This window comes from Protopterus annectens, chromosome 16.part0, assembly GCF_019279795.1.
Source record: "Protopterus annectens isolate FY-2018-M chromosome 16.part0, PAN1.0, whole genome shotgun sequence".
Lineage (NCBI taxonomy): Eukaryota > Metazoa > Chordata > Ceratodontiformes > Protopteridae > Protopterus > Protopterus annectens.
Window position 1 is genome coordinate 138,122,007 of NC_056750.1, and position 20,804 is coordinate 138,142,810.

The 20,804-nt window shown below is 44.9% G+C and overlaps 1 protein-coding gene across 1 annotated transcript in view; it reads left to right on the top strand.

Annotated features, from left to right (window-relative positions):
* The window catches only part of PIP4P1 (phosphatidylinositol-4,5-bisphosphate 4-phosphatase 1), a 530,596-nt gene extending 514,835 nt beyond the window's left edge, over positions 1-15,761 (top strand). The window contains exon 7 of the mRNA XM_044057994.1: positions 14,858-15,761. Coding sequence (XP_043913929.1) covers positions 14,858-15,001 — 144 coding nt within the window. The 3' untranslated portion in view covers positions 15,002-15,761. The remainder of the gene's footprint in view (positions 1-14,857) is intronic.
* Positions 15,762-20,804: the final 5,043 nt, after the last annotated feature.

A 20,804-nucleotide genomic window follows, 5' to 3' on the forward strand; every position in this document is an offset into this window, starting at 1 on the left:
TATGTTAATCAGTGTCCCGATTTTTGGCCAGTTGTACCTAGTCTTCATGGGCCTTTGTGCAGATTTTGTGATGTTTCCAGGCTGAGAGGCATGGCAGGAAATTGTACAAAGCTCAGAACTGGTCCTTTGTCCACAGTATATACAGAGCTTGGAGCTGGTCCTATGTCCCCAGATTACTGAACATTTGCATATTGGATGGCCAGTCCTAAAGCAAGAGGGAGCTATACAACTGCTGCATTTCCTATTATTTTATTTTGCAGTGCATTTACCCCCTCCCCCCGAGGGTTCCTTTTTGGCCTTTTTCCCCAAAGTTAGTGACCTAGACTGTGAAAAGATTGCATCGGAGAGGCATTCACCAGCTCATCACAGCAGTAGCTAGTCAGTATCCTTTCTTGCTCTCAACAACAGCACTCCTCCGTATTTTAGTTCCTTTTTCACATTCAGCTTTATGACTTCCAAATGCCACAATTCCAGTGTATGCCACTGTAGAGGGAAGTCACTGTCTTATAAGGAGGTCGATAACAGGGGAAGACTTCAAAATGAGTTGTATGTTCATTTTTCTTTTTTGCCCCTCCTTACAGCTGGCCATAATCAGCTGACACCAGCTCCTGTCCTCATTCACCAAATCTACAAGACCTGGCTTAGCCTCTCCCAGACAACCAGACCCACATCCAGGGCAGGTGAGGAAATAGAGGATGGTAGTGCTGTGTCATACTGCTGCTGGGGAGTGTGACCTTAACCCTCACCACCTAAAGCAAGCCTTGCGAGGTCAGCATTTGCTGCCTTTAGGAAGTGTAGACATGCTTCTGTGCATGAGCAACCTTCTGACCAAGAGATATGCCCCCCAACCTGTGCTGCCAGATAAACACAGGTCGTCTAAGAGTGCAGTAAAGGTTTTATCCCCCTGCATCCCTTGACTGCTTATTGACTTCCTAACTTAAATAGCTGATGTTTAAGGTGACTAACAGGTTAGGATCGCCCTCTGCTGAGGGAACCTAGTGTGTATCTGGCTGTTAATTCAGATGGTGTATTGCACCTCAGCTGAAAATTTTCCCCCGTAAAGTCACCACCATTCTTGAGAGTTGTACTGAGGCACAGATGGACTGATGCTTGTTGTAATGGCTGTACTTGGGTAGAAACTGTTCTTTTTCCACCCACTATTAAGACACATGGTTCAATGACTATAATGAATGTACACTTTTACTGATAAAATTCACTTTTCATGAATTTTGCATCCACATCTGCCTATAAAAAGTTGTGACTGGTGAGCAGCAATAGGACTAGCTGTACCCAGGGTTGAAAAAGCAGAAAAAGGATAGCAAGTATCTGCTGTTGTGTACCTTTCCTGGTTTTTATGCACGAACTAGTGGCACTTGAGCTGCTTAACAGCTGTGAAGTAACTACAGCTTGCAGATCACAGCATACAAGTATAGGGACAAACCTGCTGTAGGGACAGAGTGCACAGCGTACAGGTATTGGGACAAACCTGCTGTAGGGACAGAGTGCACAGCATACAGGTATAGGTATAGGGACAAACCTGCTGTAGGGACCGAGTGCACAGCGTACAGGTATAGGGACAAACCTGCTGTAGGGACCGAGTGCACAGCATACAGGTATAGGGACAAACCTGCTGTAGGGACCGAGTGCACAGCGTACAGGTATAGGGACAAACCTGCTGTAGGGACCGAGTGCACAACGTACAGGTATAGGGAGAAACCTGCTGTAGGGACCGAGTGCACAGCGTACAGGTATAGGGACAAACCTGCTGTAGGGACCGAGTGCACAGCGTACAGGTATAGGGACAAACGTGCTGTAGGGACCGAGTGCACAGCGTACAGGTATAGGGACAAACGTGCTGTAGGGACCGAGTGCACAGCGTACAGGTATAGGGACAAACCTGCTGTAGGGACCGAGTGCACAACATATAGGTATAGGGACAAACCTGCTGTAGGGACCGAGTGCACAGCGTACATGTATAGGGACAAACCAGCTGTAGGGGCAGAGTGCACAGCGTACAGGTATAGGGACAAACCTGCTCTAGGACTGTTGAGTGCATCTGAAGTGAGATTGGTAAATGTCAGTCTTAAGACTGATTTTGAAACAGTATTAGAAAATGATGTGGTTATACCAGATGCTGAAGCCATCATCTGAAAATGTGGTTGTACAAGAGAGCATATAAGGTACTCCATCTTCATTTTTTATTAATTTTGTTGCCTGAACATTTGCCTGCTTTGCTTCATCAATTGACTGGTCACTCCTGAAGCACGGCCCGAGCAGTGACATGTACACTCTTTTTATTGTTTTCACTTGCGTGTTACATTGTCTATTCTATATTAACTTTGAGAGTTTTTTGTTTTTTTAAGGACATTCCCAGAAACAAAAGACAGAATCCAATAAAGGCAGTAATCTAGTGTGCTTTTTATTAGGGAAGGTTCGTTATTTATTTTATTTTTATATTTTGGTTACTAGCATAAAGCACTGATCACAGCATGGCATGACTAATGTTGACACTGTAAGCATTGTACAGTTTTCAGTATACCAAAGAAAATGGCATTTTAGGAATGCAAGTGCTTTAAAGAGCATCTTAAGTTGGAAGCATTAGCCAAGAGAATGCCCGCTACTAGTTTGTTGGCAAAACTGTCAGTTCTGTTTGGATAGGGCTTAGAGGATCAAAAAGTTTAGATAAGGAAATTAACTAAAATCAGGAAAGTGCATGTAGAGCTGGAAGTTGTTATACAGGGACAGAAGTTTGAAGCCTATGGGGCCTCTGCCATTTTTGCAAAGATTCTCTGCATCTCCTCAGAGCAGGGTGAGTTTCATCTCCCACAGTTGAAATATCATTGATTGCATCTGCTCTTCCTCTGTTGGTCCACGGATTTTTAAGAAAGGTTTCAGGAGGAAAAGCAACCTCCGGTAAGTCCCCATCTCTGCCAAAGATGGCTCCTTACATGATGTCAGAAACTCTAGATAAGTATTTGGAATTCCTGCAGATGGAGATCTCCACACTCTTTCACAGTGGGAGTTAGAGAAGATGGTGGCCACTCTGAAAACTTCCAACCTTCTGCAACCCCTTTTGCAGTTGACCTTCTCAGTGTTTTGCTTGGGACATCCAAGGATTCTGTATCTATGCAGCAGGCAGACCAATGTAAACCTTTAATTACATGTTGTGAGAGGGTGTCCAACCCCAGATGTCGGAGAATAGACACTTGTGGGTTGGATGCCAGGAGGGTGTCCAACCCCCAGATGTCGAGGAATGAGACACTCATGGGTTGAATGCCAGGCTACCTGAGCATTTCCCCTGCATTTTACTGCAGGAGAGTCCTTGAAGAAGACTTTACTGCACTAATCTACCATGCAGGTATCTACAGACAACTAAGCTGTCCATGTCAGAGGTGATGGGCGACAAGAAAAGGAAAAGATTGTCTTCTGTTTCGAGGTCTTCAGAGTTTGAAGAGTATGTGACCTTTGAGGTCATGCAGTCAAGTTACTTGATGTTGGATGGTAAGGGAACTGTTCCCCAATGAAAAGAGGGTCTCTTATGAATAGAGCAGTCCAAACAATTTGCCTTCTCTCCTGTAGTAGAGTTCTTTGAGTACCTCTTTAGAGAGCTGGATTGATAGCCCCTGGCCTTTAAGAAGCAAGACTGATTCTACTGAATACAAAAACACTACCAGAACTTTAATAAGATCCCTGTAGCAGATCCTGCTGTATTATCCCTAGAAAAACTGCATGATGGTCCAAGATAGTACCAGAGCTAAACACCATCCTTAATTACAGGAAGAGCAGACGTTTGGACAGACCTGGAAAATTTGCACCTTAGCATCAGGGTTATAAACTCTCAAATCCATATAGTGCAGTGCCAAGGGGGCATCCTTAAACAGACATCTACAGGAAGGATAAAATTAATGCATTAACCCAGAATGCAGAAAGGTGGGAAAGTTAGTAGTCTAAAGTTAAGACACTATGAATGAACACGTCAGAGCTGCTTCTGTGCTCTGTTATCTAGTCCATCCATAATATGCAAAGGCCTGTCTGCTGTATATCCACATCAGACATTTTAAACATTTTGGGATGCGCACCCAATAAATTAAGAGGCTCATAGAAAAGGATGTTACTGTGCAGCTGAAGTCTACCCATTATAGACTGCCAGATTAAGAAAGGGTTGCCTGCAGTGACAGTGATCCGCTTGTGCTTTACTGTGGGTAACTGTTGTTACAACTATTGTGGGAGGTCTTTCCCAGAAGATGTGGTAACCACCCGGTTTGCTGTTCTTTTCTTTGTGTTGAGTTGCAATTTAAGTAGTCATCAGGAACTGTAAATGTACTTCTAGTCCAGTGTTGCAGTATTCTACTTGTGGGTTTACCCTTCTTCCTCTCCAGTTTGTCTGGCCAGGTTTCCAGAGATTTTCAGTCCCTCTTGGTGCATTGGATGTCTGACGTGGCTGCAGGAACATGGACTATAAAAGTGACGTCTGCACGCACCAGCCGTACGTCAGGTGCTCCTGCTTCTTGCAGACGTCAGATCAAAAAAAGTTTCAGTTAAATACCCCATTGGGGATTCTTTCAGTCCTACTTTGTTGTTAATTATAGTCTGTTAATGTCATCCGGTAAGGGCAAGTGCAGTCAGCAGATTCCCCACAAAGACATGCATGACCAGTGTCTCTTTTGTCTAGGCAGGGAAAACGACCACGAGAACTACTCCCATTTGCCACTAGTTTGTCCTTACCTTTGGGGAAACTGTTAATAAAATGAGAGACTACTTTAAGTGGCAATCCTCGGATATGTCTGATGTACAAAAAAGGTTTTATGACCTTATTCAAATGGATTCTCACAGTCTTTCTGCCATTCCTCATATTCAACCTGCATTCTTGGATGCTTTTGCCTCAGCCTCCATTAGCCCGGACTCCCAACCTCCTGCCCAGTAGAGCAGACAGACTCTATTAAGTCCCTGAGACAGAGACATTTCTCTTTAAGTGCCCTCCTGCTGATCCTGCCACTATCTCCATCTCTCCGGAGAGGGCCTTCAAGCTCCTTCCTACCACTACTGTCCTCCCTGCTGATAAAGACAGCAAGACTGTGGAAAGGTTGGGAAAGAACATTTCTACTTCTGCTACCTTTTCCTTTAGAACCACCAGCTACCAAACTCATATGACCAAATACTCCTTAGCTCTGCTGGACAAAGCCACTAAAGATTTAGCAGTACTAAACTATGAATTAGATGACATCCCTGACTGTGCAGCCAAGGCTTCCTTGTCTTCACTGATAGCACTCGTCTCTCAAGTGAATAGTCACTCCTTAAGATGCAGCTGAAGCCTCAGCCAATTCAGCTGCATCAGTTTCAGTACTAAGAAGGTACTCATGGCTGCAACTTCAGCCTCTCCCAGATGACTTCAGGGCCAAACTCCTTGACGCACCTTTGGATCATTCAGCCCTTTTTGGTGCAAAAGTGACTGACCTGTTTAAATCCTTGCAACAGAAAGGAAAAGAATTACAGGACCTAAAACACATCCTAGTCTCGCCTATTCCAAAGTTCCAGAGGAACTACCTGGCAAAGACCCAGTTTATCAGGAAAACCTCCAGGCCTGCAGCTCTGCGGTCTAGAAGTCCCCCTAGAAGACAGCTTCCTTAGGTTAGAACTCCTCAGTCTTCCAGCCAAAGGCCCTCCTTTTTTGATAGACACTACCTGCCCTGCCTGCCTGCCAAAATTTCAACTCCCACCCCCCATCCATTCCCTTTTCTGCCCGTCTCTCTCTCACTGTCTCCCTGCGTGGTCACTCATTACCACAGACAGATGGGTTCTGTCCATCATACAGGACGGCTACTTCAATGTCCTGGAACACCCCTCCATCAAGACTGGGCATACCACAGCCTCCTCCCAGTCATCTACTCCTCCTCCATCAGATTATGCAAACCCTGCGTCTACAAGGCACCATAAAACCAGTTCCTACTCAAGCAAAAAGAAAAGGATTCTACTCCAGAATCTTTTTAGTACTCAGAAAAGAAGGGCAATGGAGACCGATCCTAGACCTCTCACACCTCAACCCCTTCCTAAAAGTTCCTACTTTTAGGATGCTCACCCTGCCTACCCTCTTTTCATTCATCCTTCCACAGGGTTTCATGGCAGCCTTGGACATGAAAGATGCTTACCTTCACATACCTATAAAGCCCGCCTTCAGGAGAATCCTGGCAGGCTCATCTCAGTTTCAGTTCTGTGCCTTGCCCTTTGGGCTTTCTACTGCCCCCAGGATTTTACAAAATGCCTGGCTCCAGTCATTGCCTACTGCAGGGAAAAGGGAATTCAGCTATTCCCTTACCTAGATGACCTCCTAATCCAGGCAAAAGACAAGGGAACTCTTCTCTGCCACTCCCGGGACCTTCTTCTAATCCTACAGTCCCTAGGGTTCATGATCAACTTCCCAAAATCCCACCTCAACCCCATGCAGGATATTGTCTTCCTGGATGTTCATCGTGCATACAGCTGCAGTCATAACAGATGGGTTCTCCTGCCGTCAGGCGGGTCCTCGGTCGGCCGAATTCCAAAGTCTAGGTCCGGCGTCGGTTGTCGTCGCTTCTTCCCTGACGTCAGTGCGACAGGGGTATTAAAAAAACAGCCAACGCCATGTTCTTCAGTCTTTCTTGCCGCGCGGTGCCCGAAGCAGAAGCAGTTCGCAAGTGCTGGTCGGCCAGCTCCTGAGATTACGAAAAATTTGGAAAACCGAAGTCTTCTTAAAAGCTAAGTACCCCGTTGGGGAAACTTTTCTTGCCTCAGACCGATGTCAGACAAAGTTAATAATTGTATTTCTTGTGGGAAGCAAATACCGCATAAGGATTTCCATTCCCTCTGTATACCTTGTTTAGGCCCAGACCACGACGTCTCGGTCTGTCACTGTTGTGCTACATTCAACAAACACACTATTAAGCATCGGGCGGAGTTCAACCAGCATTTTTTTGGGAAAGCATTTAACTATACCATGTCATCGGATACTCCGACACCGGTTTTGTCTAAAAAACGCAAAGACAAGGACCGACACCCGGCGTCCGGCCTCTACCGACACCACGCCAAAGCCGACTAGGCGTGGTCCGGTTCTCAGTGAGGCGCCTCGCAGCCCCTGACTACCGACACATCTTTGGCGGTGTCTCCTGTACCCGAGGTCGCAGGCTCTTCGGCCCACACCCCGACTACAGATACCGAAGCCACTCTTGGCGTTGAAACACAGAATGTGGGCAGGTCCACCTCCACTCAAGGTGTCTTCAGACCTTCCTCTTCTTTCTCTATCAAGGCTTTCACCAAGTCTAAAGCAACCATGCACCCTAAGAGACCAGTTACACAGGGCCCATCTCCAGGCCCCATGCCTAAGAGACAGATGCTTAAAATGGCTGAGGATTTAATTACTCTAATCAGAGGTTCTCAGCCACCTCCGGACAAAAGGCCCAGAGTGGAGGAAGATTCCCCTCCTCTGATCAGGGATCCATTATTTCAGAACACTCTGATGATCAGGAACAGGCTTACTCCCCTTTTGAAGACTCTGATGCAGAGGAGTCTATTCCTTCTGTATCCCCCCCTGAGTATTTCTCATTTGGGGAAACTTTGCATACCTTAAGGGAACACTTCCACTGGGAAGGCCAGGATTATTCAGATTCCAAGAAAAGGCTCAGGGAATTTCTTTTGTTATCCCAGCACAGGCCTCTGGCTATACCTCCTGTCTTGGACATCCTAGATGATGTTTACTCGGAGGCCTGCCTTAACCCGGACTCTCTACCTCCAGCTCCAGTTAAGCCTGACCGGTACTACAGGGTTCCTGACTCACACCAATTTATTTACAAAAGCCATGCTGCTGACCTAGAAACCATCTCACAGGGACCCAAGGGAGTTAAGGCTTCCATTGCCAAAAATCCATTGCCTTCCGAGAGATTCCAGATCCTTAGAAAGGTGGGGAAAAAAGGTATATACCTCGGCTACCTTAACCATGAGGGCCTTAAACTGTCAGTTTCATATGCTAAAATACCAACAGTTTCTGTTATCTCAATTGAAAAGTAAAATGTCACAACCTGAACAACCAGACTTGAAGGAGTTGCAGGATTTGATGCATAGTGCAGAACAAGTGGGTAAACATACCTTACAATGTGGTTTTGATGCTCTAGAAGCCTCATGTAGAGCTGCTGTTACAGGCTCAGTCATACGCAGGCATGCTTGGCTCAAGGAACAAACCTTGCCTGATCATGTCAAAGCTAAATTACTAGGCGCCCCTCTTCAAAAGGATGTACTATTTGGGGCAAATGCTGAGGAAGTATTACGAAAAATGGAGGAAAAAGCTAAATCAATGCAAACTGTGAAAGAATTTCTGCAGGTTCAACCACCACATTTTAGTAGAAATGGGCCTTTCAAAAACTGGTCCTTTCCTGCCACGGACAGACCCCAAAGAGGCAGATACAGGCGCCCGAGGGGCAGAGGACAACCACAAGGATCGTACAGAGGCCGACAATGGCAAGCTCCTACACCAAGAGGTGGTGAGGACAACTCACAATCTTTCAGAAAGCAAACCCAATGACTTTCCACTTTGCAGGCCAACCAGGTCTCAAATGGCAGCCCCCTTAGGAGGAAAGCTGGCACTATTCTCAAAAAATTGGCATGTTGTCACAAAGGACAAATGGATCCTGGACATTATAAACAGAGGCTACAAATTCCACTTTCATACCCTTCCATAAATGAGAGGCATGCCAAAACTGCCACACAATCAAAGGGCAGAGGCACAAAAGCAAATTTCAGATCTTATAAACATGAAAGCTATTCAAGAGGTACCTACACACGAACAAGGTCAAGGTTTTTATTCCAGGCTATTTCTGGTGCCAAGGAAGGGAAAAGATTGGAGACCTATTTTGGATCTTTCCATCCTAAACACATTCCTACTCGTACCAAAATTCAAGATGCTCACTCTACAGCAACTTCTTCCCATGCTGGGCAAGGAGTCTTGGCTGGTAACATTGGACCTCAAGGAGGCATACCTGCATGTCCCTATCAGACAAAATTGCAGAAGATACCTCAGATTTCTTGCAGGTTCAACCCATTATCAATTCTCTGCATTGCCCTTTGGCTTATCTACTGTGCCCAGAGTATTCACGAAATGCCTGGCATCAGTAATTGCCTACTGCAGACTTCAAGGGATACAAATATTCCCTTATTTGGACGACTGTCTGATCCAAGCGGACAGCAAGCACATTCTTCTGAAACATCTGGCTTATGTAATAATGTTATTAAACTCTCTGGGATACACAGTCAACAAAGAGAAATCAAGGCTAATACCCTCTCGAAATATAATTTTCCTGGGTGCCAATTTGGACACAAACACCCAGATGGCCTACCTCACGCCAGAGAAGCAGGGGCAACTAATTCAATACTTCAAAACACTGGCAAATTGCACCAGGCTGACTGCAAGGAAAATCCTGCAGGCTCTGGGATTCAGGGCATCTTGCATCTTACTAATCCCATGTGCAAAGCTGCATATGAGAAAACTACAATGGTACCTAAAAAACATATGGTCTCAACACAGCCACAGTTTGGAAACAATAATACCACTACTTCCATGTCTGAAAGGAATTTCTGTGGTGGGCTCAAGCATGTCAAGCAAACACAGGTCTTCCATTCAGCAAGCCTCAAGCATATCAAGTCATCACAACAGACGCCTCGGACTACGCCTGGGGGGCGCACATGACAGACCGGTGCATTCAGGGCAAATGGTCCCAAAAAGAAAAGCACCTTCACATCAATCAAAAAGAAATGCTAGCAGTAATAAATGCTATTATAGCTTTCAAGGACCTTCTACAACCAGGTCAACTATTGATAAGAACGGACAACACCACAGTTATGTGGTACATAAACAAGCAGGAGGAACACATTCCTATCCCCTATGCAGACTGGCCATATCACTTTGGAACATGGCCATGGACTTAAAATGGAACTACAAGCACAGTACTTGCCAGGCAAGGAAAACACGCTGGCAGACAACCTAAGCAGGAATATGACAGATCCACATGAATGGATGTTGCATCCAAAAGTTTTTACAGAAATAATCCAAGAATGGGGAAGGCCAGACATAGATCTCTTTGCCTCCCACAAAAATCATCAATTGACAAAATTCTGCTAGAGGACCTTCCATCCAAAGGCCTGGAGAGTGGACGCTCTCTCTTTCAGCTGGACATCAATGACAGTTTATGCCTTCCCGCCTCTTCCTCTGCTGCCGAAAGTCCTATTGAAGACCAGAGCAGACAGACCAAAGATGATCCTCATTGCACCGGACTGGCCAAGGCAACACTGGTACCCACTCCTGAGGAGCCTGACTCATTCCCCTCCATATACCCTGCCTCTAATGCCTCTTCTTCTGACTCAGCACAGCTTCAAAACTCTTCACAGTCCGCTAAAAACACTCAATCTAGCCGCATGGAAGATTCCTTAGCATCACAGCAGGCCCTACTCTCCAAGGAGGTGCAGGATGTCATTTTGGAGGCCAGAAGGCCATCAACTAGAAAAGCTTACTCCAAAATGGAGACGTTTTTGTCTGGAATGAGAAAAAGGGCCAGAACCCTGGAAAACTGAATTTACCTCAAATACTACAATATTTGGCTGAACTACTAAGCAGTGGACTTTCGTTCTCCTCCATCAAAATCCATGCCTCAGCCATTTCTGCAGAATACAACACTGATCCTCCTTTATTCTCTCACCCTCTTTTAAGACAGTTCCTCAGAGGGGCTAAGAATTTAAGACCTCCAAGGAAACAACCAATACCTGCTTGGGATCTAAATTTTAATTCTGGAAAAACTGACTTTGCCTCCTTTTGAGCCAGCTGCTTCATCAGATTTGCAATATTTGTCCTGGAAAACAGCTTTCCTTCTGGCTATCACTTCAGCTCGTAGAGTTTCAGAACTACAGGCCCTCATGGCTGTCCAGCCTTTTATCATCTTCCATCAGGACAGAGTTTCATTACGAACCAACCCTTCCTTTATGCCCAAAGTGGTATCCAGGGTAGCTTTCAATCAGGCCATACATTTACCTACTTTTTATCCCAATCCTCAAAACAAAGGGGAGACATTACTACATTCCTTGGACATCCACAGGCAACTGCGTTATTACTTGGACAGAACAAAGCCTTTCAGAAAATCAGAACAGCTCTTTGTGGCCTATGCGGTAGGAGCTCCAGGAAAGCCAATTTCCAAGCAGACAATCTCAAAATGGATAGCCCACTGCATACGCTTTTGCTATTCCTTTCATGGCAAAACTGTTCCTACAGGCATTAGAACTCACTCCACCAGGGCCACAGCCACCTCTGCAGCCTTCCTCAGAGGAGTTCCTACCAAGGATATCTTGGAAGCAGCCACTTGGAGTTCTGTGCATACCTTTTCCAAACACTACAACCTACCATTATACTCCAAATCTAGAGCAGGCTTTGCCACTGCAGTCTTGCAAGGCATTTTGGCTCCTCCTAGTTCCACCTAGTGCCTACCACCCCTTTCTTAGCTTTGGGATTCTACCCATCTGTTATGACTGCAGCTGTATGCACGATGAACATAGTACAGTTTTGTACCTACCATAAATGTAGATGTTCGAGTGCTAATACAGCTGCAGTCCAGGTTTCCCTCCCTCCTTCCCCTCTATGGGTATTCTTTTATGGTGTATTTGCTTGCAACTACTGTTTTTTGATTATATTGCATTGCATTACTTCATAATTTTATGTATTGCCTTCCTTCTGGGGGCACCTGACATCTGGGCCAAGAAAAACTGAAGAACATGGCGTCGGCTGGTTCTTTTATACCCCTGTCGCACTGATGTCAGGGAAGAAGCGACGACAACCGACGCCGGACCTAGACTTTGGAATTCGACCGACCGAGGACCCACCTGACGGCAGGAGAACCCATCTGTTATGACTGCAGCTGTATTAGCACTCGAACATCTACATTTATGGTAGGTACAAAACTGTACTGTTGCAGGATCAGGACAGATCTCATGAAGGCCTTTCTTCCAGCTTAAAAAGTGGTATCCCTCCAAAACCATCTCCTTATTGCTGACTGCAAGACAATTTCTGAGGCTTCCAGGTTACGTGGCAGCTACCATTCCCATGTTGCCCCTAGCAAGGATGCACATGAGGAAACTTCAGTGGTTCCTCCGGTCGGTGTGGGCCCAACACTCCCACCCTCTAGAGTTCAGGATCCCGCTGCTCCCCTGCTTGCATCAGGAACTGAGATGGTGGATGGCTCAGGTAACCCAAAACCCAGGGCTGCGTCTGCAAACACCCTTTCCCTCCCAGACCATGTATACAGATGCCTCAGACCTGGGCTGCGGTGCGACCCTGGGAAAAAGGAAAGTACAAGGTCTGTGGACAGACACAAACAAGATCACATAAACATGAGAGAAATGAGAGCCATCCTCCTTGCTCTACAGGCCTTCCAGCCCTACCTCGAGCAGGGCCCTCTAAAGATATTCACAGACAAACCACAGTCTTGTGGTATCTCAACAAGCAGGGAGGGACAAAATCCTACCTTCTGTGCAGACTAGCTCTGCAAGCGTGGGAAATGGCTACCTCACAGGGGATCACCCTTCAGGCAAACCTACATCCTATCCCTGCACAACTCCCAGGCAGATTACCCAAGCAGAACCATTTCAAACAACCACAAATGGATACTGCAAAGAGATGTTTTCCTGATTAAGGTCCACAGGTGGGGTATTCCACAAATAGACCTGTTTGCCTCCTCCATAAACAGGCAGCTTCCTGGCTACTGCACCAGGACACCAGACCCCAAGGCATTAGCAACAGATGCCTTCTCGATAACCTGGAAGGGGAAATTCCTGTATGCATTCCCCTCTTCCCATTGATTCAAAGGGTCCTGCTGAAAATTCAGCAGGACTCTCTGGAATCTTGCTGGTGACACCCTACTGGCCAAGACATTACTGGTTCCCTCTTCTTCACCTGTCCAAGGGCAATCACCACAAGCTTCCCCCTTCAGTGGACCTGTTCACACAGAACAAGGGGACTCAGATACACCCACAGTGGCAATCTGTGCACCTCTCCCTGTGGCTGATAGGATTCTGGATTCCCTTCAGACACCTATATAACGAGGACGTGCTCACTGTCCTGCAGGAGGCCAGGAAACCCAACACAAGGAAATCCTATCCCTCTAAATGGAAAATGTTTTCTATTTGGTGCCATAAAAGACAGTTGGAGCCGCTGGAAAGCGATATGCTTCTTATCCTGTCATACCTGTGTGAACTCATGCAAACAAGGTTGTCTTACTCATCTCTGAAGGCACACATGTCAGCTGTATCTGCCTGCCTTCCCCTGGATCCACCCCTGGCTTTCAGACTCCCTTCCAAACCTTTCCTCAAAGGTGTATTACACTTAAGACCACCCAGGAAGCTGTCTTTCCCTCCCTGAGACCTAAACTGTGCTCTAGAAAAACTCACTCTAGCTCATTTTGAGCCAGCAGACAAGGCCACCTTAAAATTTTGCACATGGAAAACTGTATTGATGATGGCTCTGACTTCCACTTCTCTTATGGCTACACCTCCTTTCCTTATCCTCCACCTGCACAGGGTGACCCTCAGGACAAACCAGTCATTCATTCCCAAAATAGTGAATGACCTGTCCTTGAACCAGCCCATCCACTTGCCCACCTTCTTCCCTAACCCACAGGGGGATAGTGAGAGAGTGCTGCATTCCCTAGACGTCCACAGACAACTTGGGTTTTAGCTTCATAAACCCAAACTCTTCAGGAAATTAGACCAGCTGTTTGTCTCCTTCCACCCCAGGGCCTTGAGGAAAGCTGTGAGCAAGCAGACCATTTCGGCCTGGATCTCCTGGGCCATCTCCTTCTGCTACCTACACCATGGTAAGACCTTGCAGGGCAATGGCCTCTTCTGGAGCCTTCTTTAAAGGGCTAAACACCAACACCATACTTGAGGCAGCCACTTGGTCCTCAGTTCACACCTTCACCAAACACTACAAACTGGACCATATCTCCAGAGCCAGGGCGGGGTTTTCCAGGGCTATCCTACACGGATACCTGGAAACTTCATCTAGGCCACCTTCCAATTCTAAGTGAGCTTTTGCACTCTCCCACAAATAGAATATTGCAACACTGGAATAGAAGGACATAGGAAAGTTGTGTAAAATCTTACCATATCCATAGATGTCCTTCTCTTCCATGTTGCAATATTCCTTCCCACCCACCTTCCCCACTTGTATGACTGCACTTGCTCCCCGGGGTAATATTGGACAAGCTTTGCTCCTACAGGACTGGCTCTGACTGGTGCTTTTACTGTGTTCTGAGGGCTGATGTGTGCAGACTTCACTTTTATGGCCCACGTTCCTGCAGCCACGTCAAACATCTGATGCACCAAGAGGGACTGAAAATCTTTGGAAACCTGGCCAGACAAACTAGAGAGGAAGAAGGGTAAAACCACAAGTAGAATACTGCAACATGGAAGAGAAGACATCTATGTTTATGGTAAGATTTTATACAACTTTCCTTTCTGTGGCTGAATGTTAAATACCACTGTTTGCACTTTTCTTGTAAACTTGCGTATTTGTCCTTCCAAATCTTGTTTCATTTTTGTTTGTAATTATTTTGTAAAACAATGTATGTGGACATTTTTTTAACAACATTTTCCCTTTTTTGAGAGCTTGCATTTCTTTTATTGCATTAAACATGTGGTCAAAGCCTCGTCTTTGTAGAAGGCGTTCTTTAGCATGTTCAGCCCTTCAGGTTGTAATTGCACCTCAGAGCACTGTCAAATCTAGTTGCAACAAACAAAATGTAACTGCCTGTTTTAATTTTTGAGTGCCTGTTTCTCTTTCTTTTTTCCTCTGTAGGCTGGAACTGTACATCAGGCAAAATTGCATAAAGGAATATATGCCTCTTGGGTCATTGTCATCTTGTTAGCAGCTATTTGCATGGGCCGGGCTAGTTACTGGGCGTGCATGAAAGTCAGTCATCCTATCCAGAACTTGCCTTGAAAGGCACTGGCTTGGCGAAGAACTACCCCCCTGTCTTTTCCCTTTCTTCATCCCAAGTGGAAGGCCTTCAGAGTTGAGGCACGCATGACGTGGAAGGCACCGAAAAGTGTTTGGAAACTGGCAGAAGATTTCCAAGAAGTGCAGTCTTTTGAGAGATGACTGCAGATGATTGGACTTTTTAAATGCTTTTACCCCTCGCCTTCCTTCATTCCTGTAGGCCAACCTGAGCAGAAATGCAGAGGATAGTCCCTTGGCTTTGGGTCCTGTAGAAGCAAGCTGTGGTTGTTGAAGGTCCTAGTTGTAGGGCCTGTAAATTAAACAGTAGACTGAGGTGCTTTACAGTTCCAGTTGTACTGCTTGTTGGTGCTTCTTTTCCAGTTACTTTTGTTTGTGATTAATGTGCACTTAACAAGCATCTAGCACCACCTACAGTCTGCAGTGGGAAGCTCTGCCAGTGGAAAGTTGTATGCTTTCACTGGGCAGTTCCAGAAGAGAATGTTGTTTGTGTGCATTGATATGTTCTGGACATTTAGATTTTGGTACAGAATGACATCAGTGAAGGGGGAAATACTTTAGGGATTATAAACCAATGAGCATTTAAAGCACTGAACTTGTAATTAAGTCATTGGCTGTAGTCTGTCCAACCTAGCCTTCTGCCCCCCATCCGCACCATGGCCTTTGATCAGCAAGGGGTCTGGCTGGTAGTGAAACATTCCCAATAGTATTAGAAATACTGCAGTAAAGATGATGGTCTTTTGTATACAATTTCTTTATTATACCCCATTCTGCAGATGTCAGAAGTGTCAGAAATGCAGTTGTTTTTAGCTGACATAGGATATTTTAAAATGCAGCGTATTAACCAGGGGCATTTACACTTTAGCCATCATTTTGACATGAAAGAATGTGGGACTGAAATTCCACTTCAGTTTAAGTACCATAGAACTGTCATTGCTTATCAGAGTGCGACATGTGGTATTAACACAACAGTAAGCATCCAACCTAAATGTTGCTGTGATTTTTAAAGATTGTTTCTGTAACTGCATCACAGGAGCTTTCTTGGTGTGGGTACAAAAGCAGTCGTTGTGGCTTTTTCACTACTGTATGAGATTGGCAGCATTTCGTGTTTATACCTCATGTAAAAAGTCTGTGCATTGCAATGAACTTACAGTAGTGGAGTCTTCTAACATATCAAACCAAAAAGTTGTTTTTCTTCTCTTGCTGAAAGGTCTTTAGCAGCTTGGGATGTCCAGGATAGGCTAGGAGAGTGGGTTAAAACTTTGAAGCACAGTTTGTAGCAGAAAACCATGGGGTCCTTTTACTGAATGACTGCTGCTGTTTTCATATGTTACTGCAATTATGAGCTTTCGTAAATGAAACCTATGATTGATAATGGAAAGGGACAGTTCCCACAGTGTGCATTCTTAACACTGCTTGAAGGAGACTGGGAAAAGGCCGTCATTTACTTTTTATCAGGTGGTACCACCCCTCAGATCAGAACTGAAATCTGTATGTTGGATGATGGTGCGTGCTAGAAGTGAACTCTGTGAGGCAAAGGTAAATAGTGAGTGAGACTTGGTTCAAAGTTACTAGTAACACGTGGGAACTTGCTTCTTTAGTAGAAGAAACACAGTTGGTACTGGCCTGCTATCTTCTGCCATTCCTGCAGCCTCCAGCGAGTTATACCTGGTGTGCCCCTGCAGTTATTAACAACGTATAACTACTACATCAAGGTAGATGTCACAGTGCATTTTCTTTGTGTATTAGTAAACAAAGCACTGCAGTATTCTAAGCATATACAAAGCAGGTTACATATTACGTTGCATGTTCTATATGTCTTAAACTCATTTTGAAGTCTTACCATTTTATTGACTTCCTTGTAAGAAAGTGATTTCCCTTTACTGTGGCATATTTTGGAATTGTGGTGTGAACATTGTATACCTTGCAGACAGAATGGTCATTTCTCAAGATATTAAAAAGAAAATTTCATAAGCCTATCCTGAAGGACAGGACAGAGTAGGATGGTAAACATATTGGCCTTGGCCCTAAAGTTGCTGACCAGGGGAAGGATGGGAGTAAATATGATGCTGGCTCATCTATACGAGGGGGGGGGGTATGTTGGCCGAGTCTCTCACCACAGGAGCTTTTTGGGAAGAGGAAGGCCTAATTTGAGACTCAGAGTGTGAACCCACCAAGGAGCACACAAGTACTGTAAGTGGAACTCCGCTAAGCGCGTGAAAGACCGCAGTTGCGCAGGGGCCAGCATAGTTAGCATGATGTCACAATTTTTGGCCAGTGGTGGGTTGCTAAGAGGAATATGAAAGTTCTACTAAACCCTGATGGCTGAGAGACATTGTCTTCATCTCACCTGTCAATGCTGATGTCCTACAACCCTGTAGGTGGGTTTGTGGGGCAAAAAAATGAATTAGAGTAAGAAAATTGGATTTGTTTTATAATGCCATCACAGGGCATTGAGGAGATTATCTGTCCAGCTGTGCTCAAGTAAGATTCTGACAGCTTACAAATACTTGCTTGGAATTTGAGAGAACTCTTTCGTGAGAAAGAGATAAGTAACACAGCTGCTGGTTACATGGTTATCTTGCAGCCCATATGCTAATGAGTAAGCTTTGGGATGTTGTTTGCCTTTGGTGAATGTTTTTGAAATGCTGCCAAGTCATTACACGGATGCCCTTGAACTACACATCACTTGGATGCGGCATGCTTTGTTACTTTGTAGATGGTAGATTTTGAGCTGAGGTGTGGAATAATTTCCCGTGCTTTAGATGATGAATTTGGGTAACTAGACCACTCTGTCGTGAGTAAACTCGTCATACAAAACTAATAACAGTTCAAATTACCACGTGGCATTTCCTTAGAAATAGAAATATGCCAGTGTTCACAGATTTATAATGCATGTTGGGACTAGGTCATGGGGTCTTGAGTATTTCTGAACAGACACTGGAAACATGTTTCCTCAACTCTCCCTTAGAATATGGGTCTTTGTATTCCTTAAAGCACATAGCATATGGCCTAACATAAACAAATCTTTTGAGATCGTTATGCATGGAGAACATTGTTTTAGTTGTCCATATGGCCAACATTCATAGCTGAAAGCAAGAGTTGGTTTTGTGACGTAAAAGGAAGGAGCCCTCCCTATGATCCAGGTGACCAGGATTCAGTTAGCAGACCCAGCACGAGAGGAGCTGATGAGGGAAGTGTGACGAATGAAGGGGCTGTGTCCTGTCTCCTCTCTCTCGATGTCTGAGGTGGTGGGGGGAGTTATGTGTCAGGGAGAATTGTAGGCTGTCACAGCACAAGGGAGTTCACACCAGGCCTGGAGGGATAGTGCCATGGGTAGGCAGTGCTCAGCCAAGGAGGCAGGTCATGGCCTCCTAGTCCCCATTTGCATGCTGTTTGAGGGGGTGCTTCAGACAGGCATGTCATCACAGATGTGGGACATTTATGTAAGAAGGCTGAAAGCAAGACAAACACAAAATTTTGTCTGAAGACTGTATGAGTCATTTTCCTTGTCATTGTGACCCTCGTCCCCAGCATGGATGATCGGAGAAGCAGAGCTGATGGTCAACAACAGGGAGACTGGAGGCAAAAAAAAATCACTGCACAAGAAAAGTTCCTTTCCAGTAAAATTTCTTAAATCTTTCTTGAAGGACAAGACAGACCAAGATGGCAAAAGTATTGGTGCTGGCACTGAGGGAGCTGACCAGGGGAAGGATGGGAGTAAACATCTGATGCTGGCTCATCCATATGGGGGGGGGGGGCATTTGCTGAATCTGATGACAGGAGCTTTTTGGGAAGAGGAAGGCCTGGTATTTGTAATTTGAGGCACTGAGTTCATTCTGCTTGGTTTATGTGGGGAAAAAGACTACAGTAGAATGAGTGTGTGTCTGTATGTGGGGACAACGACTGCAGTAGAATCAGTGTGTGTCTGTGACTGACTGCTTACTTTTTATGTTCATTCCTCAGAGGTGCTTTGCATTGTAGGGCAAGAAAGCAGGAGGCAAGTAGTACAGAGTGCCCTGCCATGAACATTTTAACTGATTTGTACTTCTCAGGATGGGCACCCTGTTCCTCTGTAACTGGGGTAGGCCATCATATACAGGGCTGCATGCTGTTAATCCCTCACCAACAGATGTGTGTACTGCTTTAGTTTGCCGGAATTATTAAGGCAGGTGCTGGTCTGGAATGTAGACAAAGGTGTGAGCAAAGAGAAAAGGAGCAGGCATGGAATGTATTCTGAGAAAGGGGCTAGATGTGCAGAATGATGAATATTACTGATAGTTACTGGAGTGGGACATTTAAGAATGAATGTGAGAAATACAAGAAGCTTTGTTAACAAATGGTATTGTAGAATCGGTTTTTTTTTTTTTTGTGTGAAAAATGACGTCAAAAGGTTAAACAAACAATAAATAAAAGAGATAATTCTAAGTATTTTTTTTGCAGGAAAACTGCATTTTTGAACTTTTACGATAGCCTGGAAACTTGATGGAAAGAGTAGATAATGTTTAGTTAAGAAATAAATACATTCACCTGTTACTGTACCTACAGCACCTTGGTACTTAGACAATACTAATCTTAATGCTTTGTCTGTGGTGCCATTGCATTGATAACCTGCCAGTATCTCAATGCAAGAGTCAGCAAGTCACTTTAAATACCCTTTTGTAGCCAAGATTATAAAATACACATAATCTTATTTATCATCTGGACTTTCTGATATATTTTTTTTTTGGCTAGGGTGAGAAGCCTTTTTTTTCAGTACTTGAGGTAATACCGGTGACAAAAGTATGTAGGCAGTCCTTCGGGAAACCTGTAGGCTGCTTAGTCAAGTCATAGAGTTGCTAAGTTATATTGACTGATGGGAAATTTTCAGAGAGCTAATCCTATTCCCAACCTTAAATTGTAATCTGCATTTGACCAAGCAGCATGGATTAAACAGAGGAGATTACTTGATGAATTTGTGTTACTTTCTAGTTAGCCAGTTTTCACTTTTGTCATATCTTGTTACTGAAACCGTGGTTAAGTGTAGTCAGATTTGCCAACTTAAGGCTTTCATGGATGGCCTGATTTATCTGTCCTCAAGGTGAGGGGGGAGCAGCAGCTTGAAAAGACAATATTTCTGTTTGACATGGCTGAGCAGTGATCCTATACATGTAATCTGGACGCCTGTGACCCTAAAGGCTGACCTCTAGCACATGGTGATCTAAGTCACACAGCTATTGAGAAGGGCTTTAGATGATCACTTACCAGCTGAGCAGCAAAGATGACTGCTTTACTATGCTGTTTACTTCATGCAATCTTTCTGTAGAAGAGAAGAGATGATATCATAAATGGCTTCTCACACTCCCATTTTATTCACAGCTGTAGTAGCCACAGTTATCAGTCCATTAGCAGAACTTGGCTTGCCACGTTTGCATGTCTCTGTCACCATATTGTTATTTGCAGTAGTGAGTCACTGACCCAGAGTGAATGGCAAAAGAAAACCTTGCACTTGTCCAGGTCATGTAGGTGTTGCCTGGAAACTCTGAATTAGGAGTGTTTATGTAGCAAGGAAGAAAGTTGAGAGAGAGCGCCAGACTCAGTCTTTTTGCAACATGGTCCGATGCAGAAGCAGTTTTGCCGTCATGCAGGCTTTTAGCCGGCCTGATTTCCAAAGCCGGAGTTTCAGACCTAATCAGAGTTATTTAGTACTGCTGGGGAACAGATTGGTTTTTCTTTTTTGCAGTATATTTAACCGATGTTGTTTGGCAGTGATTAACTGTATTTTGGGGAAACAGATACCTCATAGTTC